Source organism: Varroa destructor, unplaced genomic scaffold (genome assembly GCF_002443255.2).
Source record: "Varroa destructor unplaced genomic scaffold, Vdes_3.0 BEIS01000006.1, whole genome shotgun sequence".
NCBI lineage: Eukaryota > Metazoa > Arthropoda > Arachnida > Mesostigmata > Varroidae > Varroa > Varroa destructor.
The window spans coordinates 9,371,893-9,392,858 of NW_019211459.1; the positions used below are offsets into that span (position 1 = coordinate 9,371,893).

General features: G+C 44.7%; 1 protein-coding gene across 25 annotated transcripts in view; it reads right to left on the reverse strand.

The window, feature by feature from the left end:
• LOC147754830 (uncharacterized) overlaps positions 1-20,678 on the reverse strand; it is a 141,078-nt gene extending 120,400 nt beyond the window's left edge. For 13 of the 25 annotated variants that reach the window (XR_015329797.1, XR_015329804.1, XR_015329805.1 and 10 more), the window contains exons 1-2: positions 19,910-20,678; positions 18,960-19,194 (exon numbers count right to left, since the gene is read on the reverse strand). Coding sequence is in view for 1 of the 25 variants with exons in the window: in XM_086992299.1 (XP_086848425.1) it covers positions 16,706-16,776 (71 nt within the window). In the remaining 24 variants the exon portion in view is untranslated. The other 12 variants (XR_015329792.1, XM_086992301.1, XM_086992300.1 and 9 more) reach the window with 8 other exon arrangements.
• Between the last annotated feature and the right edge of the window lie 288 nt (positions 20,679-20,966).

Here is a 20,966-nt window from a genome sequence, read left to right on the forward strand (position 1 = left end):
TGCAAGAGAGAGAGAGAGAGAGAAAAGCAACGGGAGAGAAGCTACGGTAAATGCGAGTACGCAATAGCAGTGTTTATGTAGGCTGGAGGGAAATCAGGAAAACAGAGACTTTTCAGGTAGAGCGGCTGCTTAACAATCGAGTGGTGCGAGTTTTGAAGAGTACATGTAGTATATAAGGCAAGGCATGGGTTTTAGCTGTTCTGTCTCGTCAACAGTTGTTCGGTCTCCTTGGAGATTCTGCCAACTCGATGAAGCACTCGCGCAGTAAACATCATTAGGGGGTGCGTCTGAATAAAATGGCGAGGGAGCTGTTAGGCGAACAAACAAGTAACTTTTTGGCAATTATTCCTATGTTCCTAAATGTGTCTCTACATTCATGGTGGTAGCGTTTGGTGGTACCAAATAGATCATTCGTTAGGATTTGATGTAATAGTTATACTAACTCGAATAAAGTGAGAAAAAGAGCCAGGGACAGTGGGCAAACAAAAAAATTAAACATTTGTTATTTTTTTATCATTGTTATTTCACATGGTGTTTAGTGAGGCGAATGCCGCTAATCACCGCGTTCGGATCAAGACGAAATTATTACGTAATTTATTTATTTTTTTTTATTAAATACGTAGTTTTCCTCAGATCAATTTCCTTTATGACAACATATTCCACAGTTTTATTTACTTAAAGGAAAAATAGAGATAGCACGTGCTCTCTGAATAACACGCCCACGTTAACCCAATGCATTGTACACTTTCTAATATAGTACTTCCCTGTATCCTCTCATGACAATGCGTTGATGATAAAACTAACTATGGACCAATTTCATTGGCTAACATCTAATTCGTTGACCTGCGGCCTGCGGCCAGTGGCCGTTGGTGCTGATCAGCGTAGGTGCCATTGTCGTTGTGCTCCCAGCCTCTTGTTTTCTCCATTGCTTTTTGTTTAGGTCTGGACTTCACGGCAAATATTGCTGACCCTATTAGCACTGCACGACCCTACCATCGCTACTAAAGCCACCACGCTGTCGTCTCCGCCACTAGTGCTGTGCCCTTCCTCCTTTCTCTCTCGCTCTCTCGCATGATACCTTGCTCTGTCAGGCCTCCGCTGTACATATTTAAGCAGCTTGAATAACAACACCGTTAAGGCCACAGCGGCGGCGTGACTGCCGCTGAGCTTGGCTGCGAGGCCTTGCTGAGTTGGCCTACCGTGGCCTGCCCGAGGTTACGGAGCATCGTGTATAGTGGCAATTGACAATGACTGAAAGACTGCACCGGAGTGCTTAATGGTCGTATGCAGAAAGGCGTCGCGTCCTGTCTAACCATCGTATTAGATAATGCGTATACGTCTAGGAATACGTTCTTATGAAGCTAGCTTATGTTCAGCTCCAATATATCTTTCATGACGATGCGATAATGTATTACTGTTATTATACTGTTAGTATTATACGTAGCGAAAAGATAACTTAAGCTGTTCGTGAAATACCCATAGCCATAAGCGCGATCTGACGGTGGTGTTCAGATCGCGCAGTTCATATAACGCACATAGAATAGCATTGACCGGAAGGATTACATCATCTAATTTAAGAACAGAACGTATCACTCTGTAAATAAGTGCTCGTTAACTTACGGCAGAGTAGAGTCCAGAGGCACGCACGAACAGAATAGACGAGTTAGTACACGTAGAAACTACGCTATTCCATCATATAAAACTGAATATTTCAAAGCTGAAGCACCTACATTGGAAGCGTTTCAGTGGCACCAAGTAGGCTACAACGTTCTGGCCGGAACGGTTCTGCAATATAGGTCTTTCGCCGGCCTTGTGCTTGATACATTGGGACCGCAATAAACCGTCGTCTCTGATTCCCATGGGCCATCATCTACATATGTATTGCTAACTAGAATTAGCGTAGTTTCTATCTTAGCCTAATTGTTAAAGAGTTGAGGACACTTCTCAGAATGATTACTGCGTGAAGTTCGCTTTCAGAGAACGTGCGTGTCGACCAGAAGTCCGGCGTTACCCTGTACGCAATATAAGTCGTCGATGCTATAAATTTTATATGAAATCAAACGTATATTTTTTCGATCAGGTACCTGTTTTAGGGACTCTGGATATGGTGACACACTATTATTCATCAATGCAGTGTGCAATATATAAATATCAACTTACCGAACATCAAACTAATTCGTCAAATTCACTTCTGGGGCAAGAAAAAAAAATTAATAAATATAGCTACAAACATACCCCCCACCCCTCTTGCATTTTGAGATGAGTACCAACGCCGTTGCGTTCGGGTTTGGCAGATTCAATGATTCGCCAATAATATCTGCTTCTGCTGGTTGTAAGCGACATCGTCGTTCCTCAACATATTCAAGTTAATAAATTGCGTTAGTTATTGCTGGTGATGTAGGTAACTTGAAAAGTAGCCGCGTGTTGACATCTCATATTCCCGCATAAGTTGATACGGAAACAGTGCGTTGTTTCTTGTCGAATTAAGAGAGCACTATGTTTGTAGCTCTGTACGACTTCGAAGAGCAAAGGGGCAGTTGTGATACCGCGCAGTCGCATGTTTACGAGGCCTAAACGGGTCTGTTGTCTACGAGTAGACCCACAACCAATGCTAGAATGCCCCTCTTCGGTATGAACCGCTACAGATAATGACAAAGGCGCTTTTTTCACGAGTTTAGTGGAGGGGGAGATAAAGCTGTATGTGTAAAATGGGCTTAGCGTAAGAGCCATAGGAGTGGGTAAATGTGTGAGTGACACGGGTCGTTTCTACGTTACCTATACTCCAAGCGTGTTGTGTTTGAGAAGGACAAATAGTGCAGATATAATTATATGGATAAGGCAAACGTCGTGATGATGATTAGAGGACACCTGTCTGTTTAGAGGAAAATCTAACGCTAACGGTTAGGTGCGCTAGAGGTTTACGTATAATCGTATGTATAATCTGTTCGAAATGTTTCGCGTTCGATAGACGTCCTCTTGAGTTGCGTGCAAAACATAGTAAAATAGAAATATGTTTTTTTCTAACCCTCTTATTTTTTATTCTACTATAGAAAAGAATAAGGTTAAGACTTTCTAAGATTAACATACATACAGCTCATTTCCAATTAGGTTCTACGCTAGTCCTTCCTCGAAGGTCTACTCTATGTGCCCGAACCGAATCTTGCGCTTTGGTTGTTAACGTTTATCGACGTTTACGCGTACGCGGCTCAGCATTCTCTACAACCAGTTATCTTCATAATTGTAGATACCTTCGAATAAGAACAAGAAGTCAGACTACACGCCTGTGGTTCTCTAGCTTTTGATTCTGGGCAACCTTCACAACGAACCACAACTTTCCTGACCTGTAGATATATTCCGCGGCTAATATAGAGCAGCTTTAGCATCCGCTGCATAGTGTTTTGAATGTCTACATGCCCACTTGTTTTCCCAGAGTGACAAGACATCCGGGAGTCTTATGATAATCTTGTTCAGAGGAGGGTTCGTCCGTTGCATCCTTTTGATATCGGGGCCACCTCAAAGCCTCCCAACTCTTGAGTGGACGCCACTAGGATGCATCCGACACAGGTCTTTCGTGCAGTGCCACGCGAATGCAGCGGGTCTGGTTGCTGTTAGCATTGCGATCCTTAGCTTAGAAGCGACTCGGCGCAACACAGTAACAACAGGAGCTTGACCTACTGGGCATACTGGTTGACTCTGGCGACGGTCGGGCCCCAGCTTTATCACGGTAATGCAAGATTCGTAAAGGCCGTACAGTCAAACGACGACGCTACAGTCAGATACTTCAGCAAGTCGTCACGCAGGCAAAATACCTTGATCTCTCCTAGGAAGACCTAAACTTTAATGGCAACCCGATACAGCCCAGCAGAAACTGCTTTCCCTTGGGAAAACGCGTACAGGTTTTTATCACCTTATCGGACCCACGCGCAGCGTTCTCCTGCGTGAGATGATGCTTTCCGTAAAAACCGCGCAAACAGACGATCATTGGACTCATCCCACGTCGCCTTACTGCCCACAGTGGAATCGACCAATATTGAGTTGCACATGGCAAAGGTCTGTAAGTATCTCTAACAGGTGCTGATGCGCTCAGTCGTGTACACACCTGCTGCGGTCACCAAGGCCTTGATCCGTTGCTCAGGCCCTAAGTAATAGAGGAATATTAGCCTTGGCAATAATGCGGAACTCGGTCAAACGCTCAACCACAGACCATCGTTTTGCAGCTTGGCTGACCCTTTCGTCCATCCTCAATTTTACTATCTAATCTCTTCTTTTGGACGATTTGCCCTTTTTTCGCTGTCGCAATTGCGATTGATCAGTTGTAGATTTTGTCAATTTTTAGCAATAACGACGAAAATACTTTTTAAATTAACGATATCATTAGTACACGTCATAAGAAAAAAATATATTTACATGTAAGAACACTTAGTGCGCATACTGAAGAGGAACCATGCACCGTAACGCTATACACATGGGCAACTTGTAGTTCAAACAGTCGATCGCTGCGAGTCCTGTACTTCTTATTCCGTTAATAATCTCTCACGCATGTTCTCATCTTTGGCGGATACACAGCTATCTTCATTGTACCATACTTAGCTTATCATTTTACCACCACCCATAACGATGATCACTCACTTCTTTGGCGATGAAGATGGCAACGAACGCTTTACGTCTGCCGCACCATCGCGCAGTAGTGTTATGGTTTACCATGGGAGAGTAGCGTAGTATGATGGTGTGCATAGCTAGGGCTTGCTGGCTCAAGGGCGTATCCTGCCTGTACAGTCCCTGATCGCCGGCCGCTCTGACTTTTGGGTTAGACACCTCGATTAGTATAGGGCGCAATAGTCGCGCACTCTCTTTTCCTATTTCTCGTCGTTGTGTATTCGTCTGTATGTCGGCCCGTCCATCCATCCATTCCATTCCCCTTGTTGGGGGTGAGGGTGGGGAGGTGTATGTTTGTATGTGTGTGCATCTATGCATTTGCCGGTTGTGCGGATGTAGCATGAATATTTTAGTATCGGAGGATGCGACCGAGGACACGCCCAAACCATCTCGTGCTGCTGTTGTTATAGTAGCAGCAGTCGCGAGAACTGCTCGTGGTGCATCCCAAACAATAGCAGACGCACGGGTATTATTAGGGGGGTTGTCAGGGGTGTTGTTGGAGCCGTTGCTAGTGTTGTTGTGAAAAGCGATGCGACAGCGCCCGGTGGCACCCAGTGCTACCCTCCATATATTGTAGTTTGACTCCTACGAGGGTCGTAGTTTTATCCGGTCAGATATCGCACACTCATTTCGTTTTCCATCGAAATATGCACCAATGGCGCACGAGTACACGAATATATCTCGATGAGTGGTAGTCGCTCGTGTCTGACACCTACAACAAGCAACATATGACGCGCAACTTCGTCAATTGAGCAATGAACCGAGCAAAAGCAGCAGTCGGCATCGGTTAGAGCAGTAAAATGATTGCCTAGTACTTAAGCTCGCCCGTACTGCACATAATACACGAAATAAGTCTGCCAAAGCGCAGATACAATACGTACACAATATACGTAAATAAACGTATTACTTCAACGTGATATTGTCCCTTATAAGTTGACGATCAACTTTATGCGTCGATTACGTTACCTGCGAAATAATCAATCACGTATAATCGTATATTATTATATGACCCCTTTTTGTCTAGTTGGTCAGCTGTCACATCAGGAGAGAACTTTGTTCTTGTCACGTAATCGTACCTGTACTATCGTATACAGATCAGTACGAGAACGTTGGCAATTTCAATAGCTGAATGCGTTGTTGACGCTAAATGTGTTAGGGTTCGATTGTATGTCGTTACAAACATCAAAATGTGATCTGGGGAAGAAAACAGCTGCCCGCTACGTGACCTCGTTGTGTTTGCAAGCTAAATGTCCCGCCCTCGTTTGTTCCATTTACGCCACCTGCTAGACAAGCGCAGAGTCTAGAAAGCGAAAAGCGTCAGCCCGTACATACGGCTAAATCATTTTCGTCTATTTATTAAGCAGATAAAAATGTCACGAATTAACCATTGTATATGGTTTCGCTCACCTGAAACAATACCATGTGCGGTCAGCGGCTCGTCCCGGCGTACAATTTTCGAGGGACTGCAAGCTATTGTTTCAGAGTCAACGATAATAACCTCAACAGCGGAAATTGGTGGCGCTGCCTCCACCGTATTAGTATACAATTCGTCTCGAGCCACTACCGTCATCGTTGACATTGGCAAACAGATCTGTCAAAGGTGGTTTACCAAGATCCTTGATATACAAAGTAGGCGCGACGATGATCGTCCTGTTCGCCTACATCTCCATATTTCCTTTTTATATTGTTCTCAGCTTTTCTTTGTTGGTGCAGTGTTCGTTCGCAACATAAAGCATACCTGACTGTCCTGCGCATTGCATGAGCACACAGACAGACACTCGGTCAATCTACGAGCAAGCATGCACAGCTACACTAGATTAGAAACAATGCGGCAGTCCTCCAATCTATAGCGTCCGAAACGCTAGCCCTCTCTTGTCCATCGCCCATTTTTCGTTCTGTGCTCTGCTCGAAACCCGACGCCAACTGGTCGGCCACATGGATTCTATAGGGGGAGTGGTAATTGCTGCATGCAAAGACGAAGATGGTGATGGTGACGCCGACGTTAGCTCCTAGGCATCGGCCGCTACCGCTAGCTGCTACCGTTTTCCCGCTAGCTCGCCTTCCCACATGATGACTAGCTGGACTGTGGCTGGGCTCCACCAGGAAAAAATGTCCTTTTTATGGTAATCTGTCCGCTTAGCTATCGTTGTTAGCTCTGAAAGCAGCAACAGCAGCAACCACTGTGGTGAAAACAGCGGAAAGGACCTGTGCGCGGGGGCGTTTGCGGCTAGGGGTTTTGGCGGAGGCAAAACACGCAGATAATATCTGAAGGAGCAGAGTGAGTTGGCAGGAAGCAGGATGTGGTAGCTAAGGAGGTTGAAAAAGCACAAGTACGTCTGGCCCCGACGCTGGCTTTGGCCTTTTCACGACCGCAGTGACAGTGAGACGAACGATGCGAAAGTCACTCTCACACCTCATCCTACACCTCCTAAGCATAGACAAGCCGCCAGCTACCCGATCCCCCGATGGGACGTGGAAGACCCCACACTCGTCGGCTAGATACTGCTGGTAACGGATATGAATCTCATAAAAGTGCACAATTTCGTTTGTAGGCGACAGCTTTGTTAGGGTATATTTGTTAGAAAAAAATGCCGTTGAGCCTCACTCTATGTAGAAATTTGGAAGTTTAGGATGATGAAACACATCGAGCAAATTTGCATCGCAGGGCGAACATCGGACAGTTACAGATGCGCTGGCACATTGCCAAGTCTCGGATGCTGATTGGTCACCTCTGGGAATCAGGAGGTGCGGTAGACACAGTTAAGCCGAACACTCAGATTCAGCCGACACGATAGGGTAAAACCGCGGCGTCAAGCTCTGATCACGACTATGCAACAGGAATCAAGTCGATGCTCTATGGATAGTCGCGGTAATCGTAGTAATAATAATAATGACAGCCACAGTATTTGTAATCATGATCCCTCTGGACAGCGAAAATATATGGCGGCGAATATCCATAGACAACGCATTAGGTTAACAGGGCCCTTCCTAGTTACGTAGAACGATTCTCTTCTGACTAGGGCAATCCGACTCCGAAAGGTGATTCCTGATAGGGGAAAAAAGGACTTAATGCTCATAAGTTATTACACAAAATTCGAAGCTTTTTTTTTCTAACGGCAAGACTTGCAAATGATATCAATGCGTTCGACAGTATACTACGGTTTGTAAACAGCAGTCTCATTGTGCTAAATAAGTTAGTTAGCACCTTCCGAAAAATACCCCCACTGTGATATTATTATTATTTCATAATAATATAATATTATATTTTGTACTTGTAGCGACAAGTCCTGTTCTAGGAAAATGTCGCAGAATCTATTCTTTCGCAGAAACGCAGCTTACCAATGAGCGGGAAAATCAGACGTCACTGATCATACATACATAGATTGGGCCTCAGGCTACAGCAGGCTATTTCTACCTTCATAATGTAAACACGAATCGAAGAAATACGAGCCAAGGGCCTTTTTTAGCATCGTTATGCCCATTTGCCATGACAGTAATAATTAATCGAGCCTTATAATTATCGCCATTTTTTATGACGCATGTACGTTGGAGTAACAGATGTATTTCAGGGTTTGGTCCATTTGACCTTTCTTCTACCGCTGCTGCAAGCTTGACGGCAGCTTACACTTGACATGTGCCCGTATTATTCGCGTCCGCGTGTCGAGACGTTATAGATGCTAACAGGTGCTTGGCGTCTCCTCTTCGCGTTTGTCCTAAATGTCTGCTGAACGGCCCTGATCGTCCGATCCACCGGATTCTGTCCTTCTGTCAATATGTCGCACGGCAGACGATATCCGAGTAATCGCTCGACGCTTATTAGCGCTTAGTAGAAATCCGTTGATACACTTTCGCCTTTCGGTATTAATATCGGGTTGTGAGATCACCGCAGAGACAATCTGCCACTTGTCTGATCTGGCTTTATTGTCCGTTTAGTTATCCGATCTAGAGGTCAGGACGTACGCTGTTCGATAATATGGGATAGCTGTTGTAAGTTGGTGTTAATGAAGTAACGAAGAACCACGCAGGAGGTTTTTCTATACATTTTTTTAAAATTACGTATTTATCTTATTTATTTTTATTATATTCTTAAATGCGCAAAGATATTCTGGGCACATGAACGTTTGATATTAACTCTTGCAATACTGGTTGCAAACTCTACGTTGTCTACTAATCAAAGATCTAACTTTAGACGTATATTCAGGCCGTGCTGACCTCAACGGGACCACCTTTGCCGATGAAAATGTGAGCAATTAGTGGCCCAGAAAACTCTTCCAGCGGATCTGTGTCGCATACCTACGGATTAAAATATAATACAATCCTTCAATATTACGGTTTTACCTTTTCATCAATGACCAGCTTGGCTACGTCTCAAAAATGCATGGGCTATCATAATCCACTACTTTTTACTTGCTCAGAGAACTATCGTGGGCTTTTTCTTTCTTTTTTTCTTTAAACCTAAGCCCTTCTCTAAGTGCTGGTGCCGCCGTTAGTTCATCAAGAGATGGCGTCGTACCTCTTCTTAGGCTGCGGTTCCATTATGATGTGGATCTGCTGCTGTTGCTACTCCACTTTTAGCTTTTTTTTCAGGTTAGGTCTCAGTCGGCGCCATCGCGTCGGTTCCAAAATGAAAAACGACGACAATGAAAATAGATGGTACAAGTTCTGAGCTAGAGGTACTATTACTTTTGTTAGTAATACTAGTAGTAGCCGTAGCACTGAGAACGAAATGCGCGGGAATTGATTCGCGAAATTGCATTTACGGTCGTGGTCGACATCGGGATCCGCAGGCGCAACGACCCGGGGCAGTCCCTGTCGCCGGGTTGAGTTAGAGGCCGAACACGCGAAACGTGGTCAGGCGTTGGTGAGCTGTTGAGGTTGATACGACCACAGCAGCCTGGTGCCACACGGTGTTGAAACGCACAAAACAGAATTGGTAAGTGCACGATGCAACTCACGTTCGTAGCTTTTATTAGTTCGTATTAAAAGTTGGCCCTAAGAGTCGACTTGAAAGCTAGCTGGCCCTCGGTTCTGAGTGCCTTTCGTATTTGCTCTAGACGGTGAAGAAGATGAGCTCACAGTCCCAGCGTATCACGACAACGCTGCGATGTATTGATAAAAAGAGTTCCCGTGCTACACATGATAGAATAGCAAAAGTAAGTAGAATCGATGTTTGACAAATAGAAAACTATGTTCACCCATATATTACAGCACTCTTTGGCCTGCCAGCCTCAATCAATTTGTTTACAGACCTACCTGTGGACCTACATCGCAGGTACTTTTTGCCAATGTGTAAATTGTTACAAATATAGCTTATCGTGTTATAATTATATCGTATCCCTCGACAAATTTGTTAACAAGGATCCAATTTTTCTATTCATTGTATATCCCTATGTGAACGTTGTACTATCTGGAAACTCCTGTCTGCATTCATTAACTCTATCCAAAAAATGCCAAATTATAATGAGAGATGTACGTCAATGACGTAAAATGAATTAGATAAATAACACAGTAATAATAATCTATCTGGAGATCAGACAAGGCGTATGTAAGCAAACGGCCACGCATACACTTTAAAAAAGTGTAGCTAGTTTTCATACTTCACACCGTATTCAACATCTACGATGGCGGCATGTTCCATCAACGAACCAATAAACGCGAACAGACGAGGTGTGGACCTCGTCGAAAAAGTGCCGCACACAAAATTTTCTGCCGTGAGCAGTGAAGGAGCTCTACACATTGTACGATACTGAAACCGGCCATGGTGCATGCCAACAAATTTTTCATGGGTTTATTTACAGTGAAGGGTGACCAAATAGGACCGAGCGAAGTGGACACATTAATCACATAGTAGTTAATGAAAAGATAAAAATGATATGGGATTGCGTTTAGTTTGGGTATATAGCTCAAGTACTAACGGGGCAGTTGAACGATTTTTATTGAATACGAACAGGAACTGGAAAATCGGCCTGGAACGGCTTGATAAACAAAAATGATACTTTCTAGTGTCTTGCCCGCCGAAGAGAGACCTTTGATAGAACACACATCACCCATGCCTGGATAGTCGACACTAAATACGGGTATAGTGCGACATCTTAACTTGTTTAGACAAAGGCATTGCTGTTAATAATATAGATTTCAATATCTTAACAACTGACATTCTTTCGGATACGAAAATTTGTCCGCAAACACCAATGTCGAATTGGCCAGAAATCACACCAAAAAGCTTGATATACATGATCAGCTATAGAGTTAAATTAGGTTGGCACTCCATTGCAGGAACAGTGAACCGTGACCAGGATAGCAAAGCATTGTTAATGGCCGGGACCAACCCAATTTCGTTGCAATGTTATGCGTTCTAGACTTCACACGTAGGAGTAATAGGCCTACCTTCGGATAACCATGTAGTACCCGAAAATACAGTTGCTTATCTATCAATCTCTGTTTCGCCCGTGATGATCAGCACTGTTGAAGCATCCATTGAAATAACAAAGTTTAAAATATAAGTAACTTTTTAAAAGCAGAGATTGTTCCCAAACCAATGCTTAAAGGCTTTTTACTTCCTATTAGCCATCCAGAAGAAACCGTATCTTCCTTCTGTATCCATCTAACCATATTTATGCGCGTATGTATAACGCGCCTCATATAGTGTCTGGTCCTAAGACCGATGAGAATACCCCTTTTCCCTGGTTACTTCTTCTAGTATTTTTTTTTCACTCATTTTTCTAGCCTTTTATGTTTTCAGCACATCCCACGGCCTCGGAGTCACTTAGCCAGATACACGCTGACGAAGAAGCCATTCAGTAGGTTTGAAATTGTTTAATCGGCTCTTGTCAAGCATCAGATTAATACATCGGTTCAGGAAACTACAACAAATGCTCTATGAGCTTGTTCGTCTCGAAACTGCCGCTATGATAACATAGTAAGCCGGGTTCGACTGCTTCGTCGTCAACTAAAACCGGTTAAAGTAAAAGTTTTAACAATGTTACAAATGTTGGTTTGTACTGCTAAAGTGGCGTCCTTTGCGAGCGGTCTCACTGGATCTCGATTTCCAGTTGTTCATTCTAATTTCCGTCCCGACCGTCATAGTCAGAGTGAACCGGCATCGTTGCTAATGTCGCTACTGCCAGCATCATCGTTGTGAGTGACGCGGTAATTCATTCTCTCAGTATGCGTACCCTTGTTCTTTTCCTTCCGCTTTATGTTCAGCTGATTCTCCCCTTCCGACTCTTTCCGTCGTGCACGTAATATAAGAAAGCAGAAACTATGCATGATTTGGTACGTATGATCTTATCAACCTGGACTCTTATCAATCATTAGTGTTTCTCCAATCCCACGGCTCCGGTAAGCGTGCGTGATGTCTTCAACAAAAACACATTGAATATAATTTATCTCATATAGCCTTACATTTAACTTGTACTGTTTTCCTGTAAATACGCCCTTGATTGTAACTTACAGTTCCTCATGATAATGAGCGGATACCAATTCTCGTGGCTCTTGTCTACCGTGCTATGCATCGTACTTGCGGGGTATGAGTGAGTCAAATGGGAGAGGCGGCGAAAGGGAAGGAGCAATGCAGTATGACGAATGTCTGCTCTAGCCCGGCCGCCTGGCTCGTCATTTAGTTAATACACAAAATCTAAGAGCGACATATGGGTGGTGCGGGGCGGGGGAGAGGGGGTTACTGCTTACATCTTTGTTCCTCCTTCTTCGTCTTCGCTGATACGATTGCTCCCTCTGCCTTTCCTTCGACTTTTCTCGAACTCATCTATCGTTGATGTCGTTCTGGGTTTTTCGCGCTTTATCCCCGTTATTTCTTCCTTCATCTTCTCCCTTTTACGCCCGCCCCTTACTTCCCCCCCCCCCCCCCCCCCCCCCCCCCCCCCCCCCCCCCCCCCCTGCCGATGTGTATCATCACCGAGATTAAGAGGCATAACCTCTTCTTTCCCGTCTTTGTCTTGTTCTCTGTGTCGCTGCTTTTGCCACCACTGGATCTGGTGGCGTCTGTTTGAACTCTATAGGTCACAGGTACCACAACTGCCATTCTGCGGCGCTCTGCTCTTGCTGCACTCGTGTCGCGATGATGGGCCGGCCTGTCTCTGGACTACTCCACGTGAACAAATATCAGGAAATACTTCGACGCGCAATGCGTTCATCCTTCCAGGGCGATATTTTTAACATGGCTGCTGGTGTCGACTTTTACAGCCAGACCCAAAAGCCATAGCCGGTAACAAGCTAGATATTCAAAAATAATTCGGCATATTTTAATCGTTCGTTTTATACATAGGACAGCATATTGTCTGTTGTGCACCGAACACTCTCCTTAGCCCTACGTGTAGGATGTGAGAGCCGGACTGAACCGATTTAATGACTAAGGCACATAGGTTCAGCTATGAAAGTGGCCTAAAAAAAGAGCATTCATTTCGAATAGGAACGGTAAAGAACAGGAACTTTTAGAAGCCTTGAAATAGGTTTGAGAAAAGATCTCTAGCTGATAATTACAATCATAAGCGACGCGAGGTGGTCGCGCTAAAAGCAGCGGCGGCCACATAAGCACCCGCGGCTGCAGTAAACGCCAGTGCCGCATTCGTAATAAAACATTAGACACGTACGAAAAAAAGGGACACTTGCTTGAACGGGTGCGTTCTAGTTGATCACTATGATCGTTTTCTACAATAGTAGACCTGCTCCCTCTCCCCCCTCCGTTCCACCTACCTTGTTTCTGTCTTTTGCGGGCGTCGTCGTCGTCGTTTTTTCGACACGGTGCCTTATCACTTAAGAAACTCGTACATCTCCGCCACTATACCGAAGAAAAACTGCTGTAGCACTACGGTTAGTACGATTGCTACTGCCGTTACCGATTGGATGCGAGTAGGTCTGTTCGAAATTTGACCTGTTCTTGCCGTTTACGGACTGTGTATGATTGCGGCTTTGCGGCTACTGCTGGTGCAGGCATTGCTGCCGGTGCTGCTAAGTCATACTTTAAAGGAGAAATCTAGACAGGGGTAGGCGAAAAAAGGAAAACCTGCGAAAGGCCAACAAGTACCAAAAATGAACGAGGCAATCAAGGCTAAGATCATTCTAACATTCAATGAAGGCCCCTGAAACGACGAAGATTGGATAACCACTCACCGGGTTGCCGGCGGTAACGATGACCATACGAGTATGCTCGTATGTCTATGCGTCTTTGTAACGATTAGTACTGAGCAAAGTCTATCTAAGAGCACAAGATGGTGGCGATGCTGTTGGCGATGGCGACGTTCAACGATAGGAATTACAGATCCAAGACTCTTCCCATAAGAGACAGGTAAGCTACAAAGGGCAGGGCGGAGTATAGCAGAACGTAAGTGAAAAACATACATGATTAACGTACAGGCTGCGTGCTCTGGATGGGAAGACAAAAATCGACACTCATTAGCTGGCGATCCGATACACTGAGCAATGCGCATGCGTCGAGTTCAACAGAGTATTTCCGCGTATATTAGCAACGTATGTATAGCGGTGTACAAAAAGGTGCGCGGTGAAGATCGTTTCAATTTTATCTTTATGTCATCACATCATAAAATCATCTAAATCTATATCCCTCTCACAAAACACTCACTCTTACTATGCAACTAAAAGCCTAACTCTACTATGCAGACACAAAATTTGCTCATTCAGAGGGATGAATCCTTGTTGCAGGTTGTTGTTAGACTGTGAGAATATTCACAGTTGCAAATATGTAGGCCAAGTAGCTTCCGCGGAGCTTTGCCTTAGTCGATGGCAGGCGTGGTCGACGGGCATGGTTGGGCCTATCTGCGGGGACCGCAGATGTGTAAACCGTCTTGTTTCGTCGATAGTAAATGGGGTAAATGCACTCAAGAAGTGGTACTTAAGAAACAAGGGTAGCATCCGAGCGAAGCACTGCAACTCGGTCCTGACTCTGCGTGGGACAACCGTATTCCCTATCAGCAAAAGCAAAGACTCCCTCTGTACTCTATTCTCGATAATCTTCCCGACTACAATCTAAGGAAACTTGTTTCCGTGGGTCGAGCCTTTTCCCCAAAATGCTTTTTTCGTTTTCCATTGGCAAATACTCCGTTGCTTGAACCTTGAAATACTCTTCTTTCTAGCGATTATACTGCTCAAACCGCCCCACAAATATACCCTGCTCTTTCGCTACGAGAGCTTCGACGAAGCAGGGGGAAAGGATGATGAAGTAAACCGATAATATTTACCTTATTTAAAATGTAATGGCTGCCTTGCATTTGTGTTATTTGTTAAGCGCTGTAGCTAACTCTGCCCGAAAAATCATTGACACTGTGTAGTCTTGCGCAACAATCCTTATTAAGGAAGGCCAAGCGCAAAAAAAACGACAATCGTGATTTTTCGAATAAAGTGAAAGAGAATTAAAGCGTTTTCTCCTCGTAGTCAAATCAGAAATTCTGTGAATAGAACGTACAAAAACTAAGTCTTGTTTAAGGACTGCCATCATCATTTCAATGTGTTGCCGTTCGGAAAGCTTTTTTACGAGGGCTCGCGCGAACCAGGATTTATATAAAACACCTAAGTGACGGTAACGCCGGTCTGTGACGGAGAGCACTGTGATAAGCTAGATGGGGTTGCACGTCGCCTTTGTAATTCTTGCGCCACTTCTGAAAGATTGGGTAAGGAAGATTGCCGTCTACTGGCAACGCCCGCTGTGCCGTCAAACCTTGCCCATTTTTTAAAATTTCCCGCTGGATGACAGTTACACACTTCTAACATCTAAATGTCAATACAAGAATACCCGTTGCACCTTTTAATTCAATATACGAGGAGGTTCGGTCGTAGTTGGTGATAAGAACCTTTTTATTCCAAAAGCAGTTACTTCAGTCACCTTTTAAAACACTTATTCGCGCCATCACTGACCAGTGTTTCTTTTATCGCAATATTTTGGACGTTTGCCGCTAGTCGGTTGTACTTGGTGTGTATTCCATATATTTCTCTTCGGTAACTGTCTTAGGCGAACGACGTTGCAGCGGATGCTTGGCTTACAGCGCACTGGCTTCTACCTCGGCTCAACTCCCCTAAACGCTGCACCCCCATTTCCCGGATCCAACTAGCCCCACGACTCCGCGTAATCTTCTTCTTGCGCTGGCATTGCTGCTGCTGTTTCTAAACTACAGACTTTTTACCAACCACAGAGCATCGTCGTCTTATCGTCATCAAGCGATCGCTTCGTTGGGAGAATGGGACCTGGGTCGGTAGCTGTGAATGGGGAGTGAATATGGCAACTATTGTCTTTTATCTGGGTTCGTTCGGGAAGCCCCAGCAGCAGCAGCAACAGCAATCTCCTTGGCACCGTACCGTACCGTCGACCAGCCCACCCTACTGCCTGATGCACTGTTTTGTGTTAATTGATTCCTGAAGATCTTTATGCACTTTTTTTTTTATTTCCTAAGCAGCCACTCCAGTCACCACGGATTTGAATAGACGGAGCGGATATGTCACCGGAAGTAGGATGTGATGATGGCAAACGGGAATCATCGGTTAACAGAACGACAGTAAAGAAGAGACATAAAGAGCGCTCTAATTCGAACGAGTTCATAGTCACCCTGCCGTCAGAGGCGATAGCAGCCAGTGCTCTGCGGCGGCTATCATGGGCCACTTAACGGTATAAGGCCGAATGAATCTTGTAAGGCTGTGACTGAATAAAAGGCAAAAGGCCGGATAGCAAGATGTTGCATTGTTCTCTTTGTTCATCAGCTGTTTTCTTTAACTTCTTCATCGTCTCGCGGAGCATTTTCACTATTTAGTCTGTCCTGTAAGGTACACGAATCAGCCCATTCATTATAAAGACTAACGGATTTGTGCAAAATAATTTAGTGGATGTGTCGACAGCTGCAACTAAGGCCCAGGCCTCTAGAACCGATTGATTCATCATGCGTCGAGAAACATGATGAGAGCTCCTCATCACGCGAATGGAACTTTCCTGATAGCAATTAGTGAAATGTTACAGTATATCCAGCAATGTCCATGGTCCATTAATCGCAGTTAAGCATTATTTGTAGGTAAGGTTTGCCTGGCTTACCTTTTTGTCTGCCGTCTTTCTGTGGCGACTACTATTTCCGTTGAACCGAGAACGCTTTCCGTTGCTTCCATGCTGTACCTCAGCCATGAATCGACACAGGGAAAGATTTACAGTAAAACCCACCCCGTCTCCGGATTCGTCCGCGTCTTTTCCTTTTTTATCACTTTTATATCAACATATAAGTATTTATAGTATCGTCGAACTGAGACATCGGATAAGCGGTGCAGTGTTGGAAACTCTCAAAAGTCGTTCTCATTTTGAGCATGATTTCATTGGTTTTATTGGTAAGCAAGTAGTTCTCGGGCGCAGCAGCTTCATCCCGACCGTCCTTACCGGTGCACTGCTTCGATTGCCGTGAGCTCCTGTGACGACTATTTCTATCTGGGTAGAGCTAATCTGGGCATGAATTTCCACATCTAAAACGCACGTTTGCTGCTAAATGGATGATTACACGCGTCCTCCACGACATTCAATGAACACCGTTCCGTTGTTAATTTGCCTGCTACTTAAACTTTATTATCCTTTTAAGTAGAACTTCTAAGCAATTCACAGCGATCGCATCGCAACGGGTTCAACAAACGCTAGCCACAGTTTCTAGTACAAGTTCGCCATTCGCTTGGTGTGTCAGTGATCAACTACATTAATGTTGCTTTCGAAAGTGATCAGTACAACAAGATTAGCTGTCGTTTTAGCTTTTGCTGCGCGCTCTATTCTCTATTGTTTACTTCTGCCTGTGGATTGTTGACAGAAATCTTGATAACCGGCGAAAAATGGCCCACTACATCTATTTAGCGAAGAAGGGAATCGGCGAAAATTCGGGGGACCGCGCTCTTCGCAAACCGGCGAGCATCTGTGGGCACTTCGAGTTGACGTTTGAAATCGACAAATCTCTCGGTTTTTGTTTGTCGATTATGAAAACAGACGTTAAAGTGAGCTGGACATCACGAAAGGCGATCAATATGCAGAAGTAACATCGCACAATGTTAGATCCAGAAGCAGTGGCTTGAGTAAGAGTCGCGTCAGCAAAAAGCGAGTCTAACGTTAACATTTTTATCCGCCAGCAGAAGCCGCCTATCGCCTGCCACAACGTCCAAATATTGCTTATAGATCAGCGCTAAATTGGAGCACTACCAGGGTAGTAGCGTCAAGAAGATCTTCATCCTGCAGCTGTTGGTAGACAGCTTCGAGGAGGACGTTTACTAGCTTAAGACGTATCGTTTCTGCTAAAGTTCTGTGTGAAGGTGTGATTGGCAACAAATTTTTGTAGGACACAGAAAATGACATTGGCACGCTATCGCGAATACGGATAGACGGGAAAAGAGACGCCAAAGAAACAAGGCGTAGTGCATTAACCGAGCAAAAATTACCCGTCGTCCGTTCTCTCGACGACGCTGTTCTGAGAGACGTTGAGGCTCGACCTACGCCGCTCGGACTACAAACAAGTTCTATATATATTTCTCTATGGCAACTTAGTCTGATCTAGAAAGCGTTCTTATTTTGTTAGAATTACTCGTACATCATAAACAGATTCCAAGGGATGGTTTCGTCTGATCAAACCGTTACGTAGCATTTCCGCCCCTGTTAGACGAGGACTGGTCGGGCTAAAAATTGAATCTGTATGTATGACAGACAATTGAATGAACCACATACACTGAGCCGTAAAGAAGTATATTTTTATTAAACTTCCATTGGCAACTCGAGTCTCACATACGCTCCGGATACGCACAAGCTTTCAGGGGACACAAGCGAGTGGGTTTATTGCCAAAATGATGTATGATTCGATAGGTTCAACCTGGTCGCTACTTTGCCTAGCCATTTGTCGTTAGAGTCGCTTTGTCCGTACTACTTTTTCGGCTGGTGTCAAAACATTACAACAGATTTCAGCGACATTCGTCGGCCAGTGTCACCGATGACGATAATCGCTTAATGCTATTTGTTGCAATCCAATCACTGTCGCCCGCTGCGGCCAATGCTGCTAGTATTGTTACATGGCGTTGTGTTACACTGAGAGCCGGCCATCGAGCATTTCAGGAGCATCAGAAGGACAACGGCTCGAAAGGCAATTGGCTAGCGGCCGCGGTGAGACAGCAACGATGAAAGACGAAGTCCAGCGTCGGAACAGCGCATCGCAGGAAAGAATGGGGGAAGTGATCACAGGCAAAAGGCCAGAAAGAAAAGAAGCCTGATAGCAGCGATCTCTGATCTTTCGATTCGGCGTTCATTGGCGTTACCAGTGATCGTTTCAGTCACTCACCTTTCTTTTCCTTACTTCTCCGTTCGGTTGGGCGCCTTTGTTACATTTTGAGTTTTAGCTATTTGTCCCCCTCCTGCCGTCGTTCATTCTCTCGGTATCTCTCGCTTTCAGCGTCTCGTCTTAATCAGCCTTCAACTCCTGAGACGTCTGCGTCGCCTGTCGAGTGATTGAGCCGCGGATACGGGTATTCATTTGAAATGCTGTCCCCGTCTTTGTGTTCTGCAAACATATTCCTCTAAAAAGTAAACTGTTAGGGCTTGAGTGAGATAACTGATGCTGTTTTTGCTGTCGGAAGGCGCGATGAACAGCAAAAGAAACGAGTTTCGATCGAACAGCCGGAAGGATGGATCTCTTCGGCGTTTGGTTCCTGAAGTGCTCAATTCTAGCCCTACGAGCTGACCTCGTTACGGGTCATATTTCGTGACGTTCTTAGTGTGTGAATTGACGCTGACGTCTTCAGCCTTTAGGCAGCTAACGAATATTATGTCAAACGATTATTCTGAATTAGAAAGAATGCAAGATGTACGTCCTTAGATTCATATTATCATTACTATTACTGCAAAACTATTTCTTATCTACCCGAATGCTAGCATTCCACTTTTGTCCAGTCACCTACAATCCCCTATGACGTTCCCAGTGCCTGTTAATTTCTCGTAGAAGCCGTACACCCATTTCAAGTTCAAGCACGGCTCTTATTTTTGTTTTGTAGGGTTCCGGCTTGAGACTAACATCCTTGTGCCCGCTACTTTCTACTATGAATCGGTAAAATCATTTCAAGCTCACGACAAGCAACAGTGGAAGTACCGGCACTTAAGATGACAGTACTACCTAAACCCAGAGATGCACTGCATGCAGACGTACCCATGCTCGTAACCTTGTCAATCCAAAGTACATATAAAATTGTATTTCTTCATAATCGTCTTGATAAAGGATTATACAGTTTCACGTACCCATTGTAGTCCGGACGAGGAAATCCATATTGTTCTGCCAGTCGACGGACCGGTACTTCGGCCAATTTAGTTGTCATGCCTTCGACTAATATATATATTTAATATCCGAATCGGTGTCTTCGAGCATTAGCTGTTCATGTACCAGGTTAGGTTTGAACGGTAAAGCTGTTTGATGCTAGTAACCACATGGGTCAGGACACGAGATGGCGCTCGCATCGTTTCAAAAAGCCTCCGACGGCACCATGGATCGGTCGATAAAAAATTAGCGTAAAAAATTTGGTAAAAAATACCAAAAATGTACGAACATTTACCACTTAACCAGTCAGCCAGACCAACAATCAATTTAGGGGTAAACTATTGTAACCATGGTGTTCTCAGTTTGGCTGGTACGTAGTTTAATCTTCCTGTGACAATTTATCTCATCCCAGCATTTCTCTAGGCACTTCCCTAAACTAACTACTACACGTCGGTTAACATGGCTTTCGCGACCACTTCTTTATAAAGTCTAAGCTGCTAGCTCAAATCGTTTGCGTTACTTACGTAAGTTACTCATTGCATCCCATCTTTCCTCTACTGACACGCGCGGAACCATGTGAACTCATCCAATGACTGACGACAGCGCCATCTGGTGGTCGGCGTATCATCGATGAAAATGACCACAGTTAGCTGGCTGTTGGCCCCGAAAGGTGAAATCTTGTGGCGGTTATTGAGAACTGACGTCGTGCGGTCGCGCTGGCCAAACTGGGATGGTCCTGTTACCGTGATGGGAGGTGGCGTATCGACTAGCGGTTGTGAATCGTTGCTGATTTGTCTGCCGGAGTAGAGAGGCGCCGACGGAAAATTTCCCAACACGCAGTATCAACATGATCATGTAATCCGCCTAGGATTAACCTCTACTTCGAACGTCTGTTTACGTTGCCCTTTGTTTGACTGATTCATCGTATAATCATTGCGTACAGATATGTACGCAGACAAGATGCATTCTGAATTCTAAGGTTTTAGGATAATCCCTAGTCAAATCATTCTAGGCATATTTCGATACCGATTCGCCGATGTT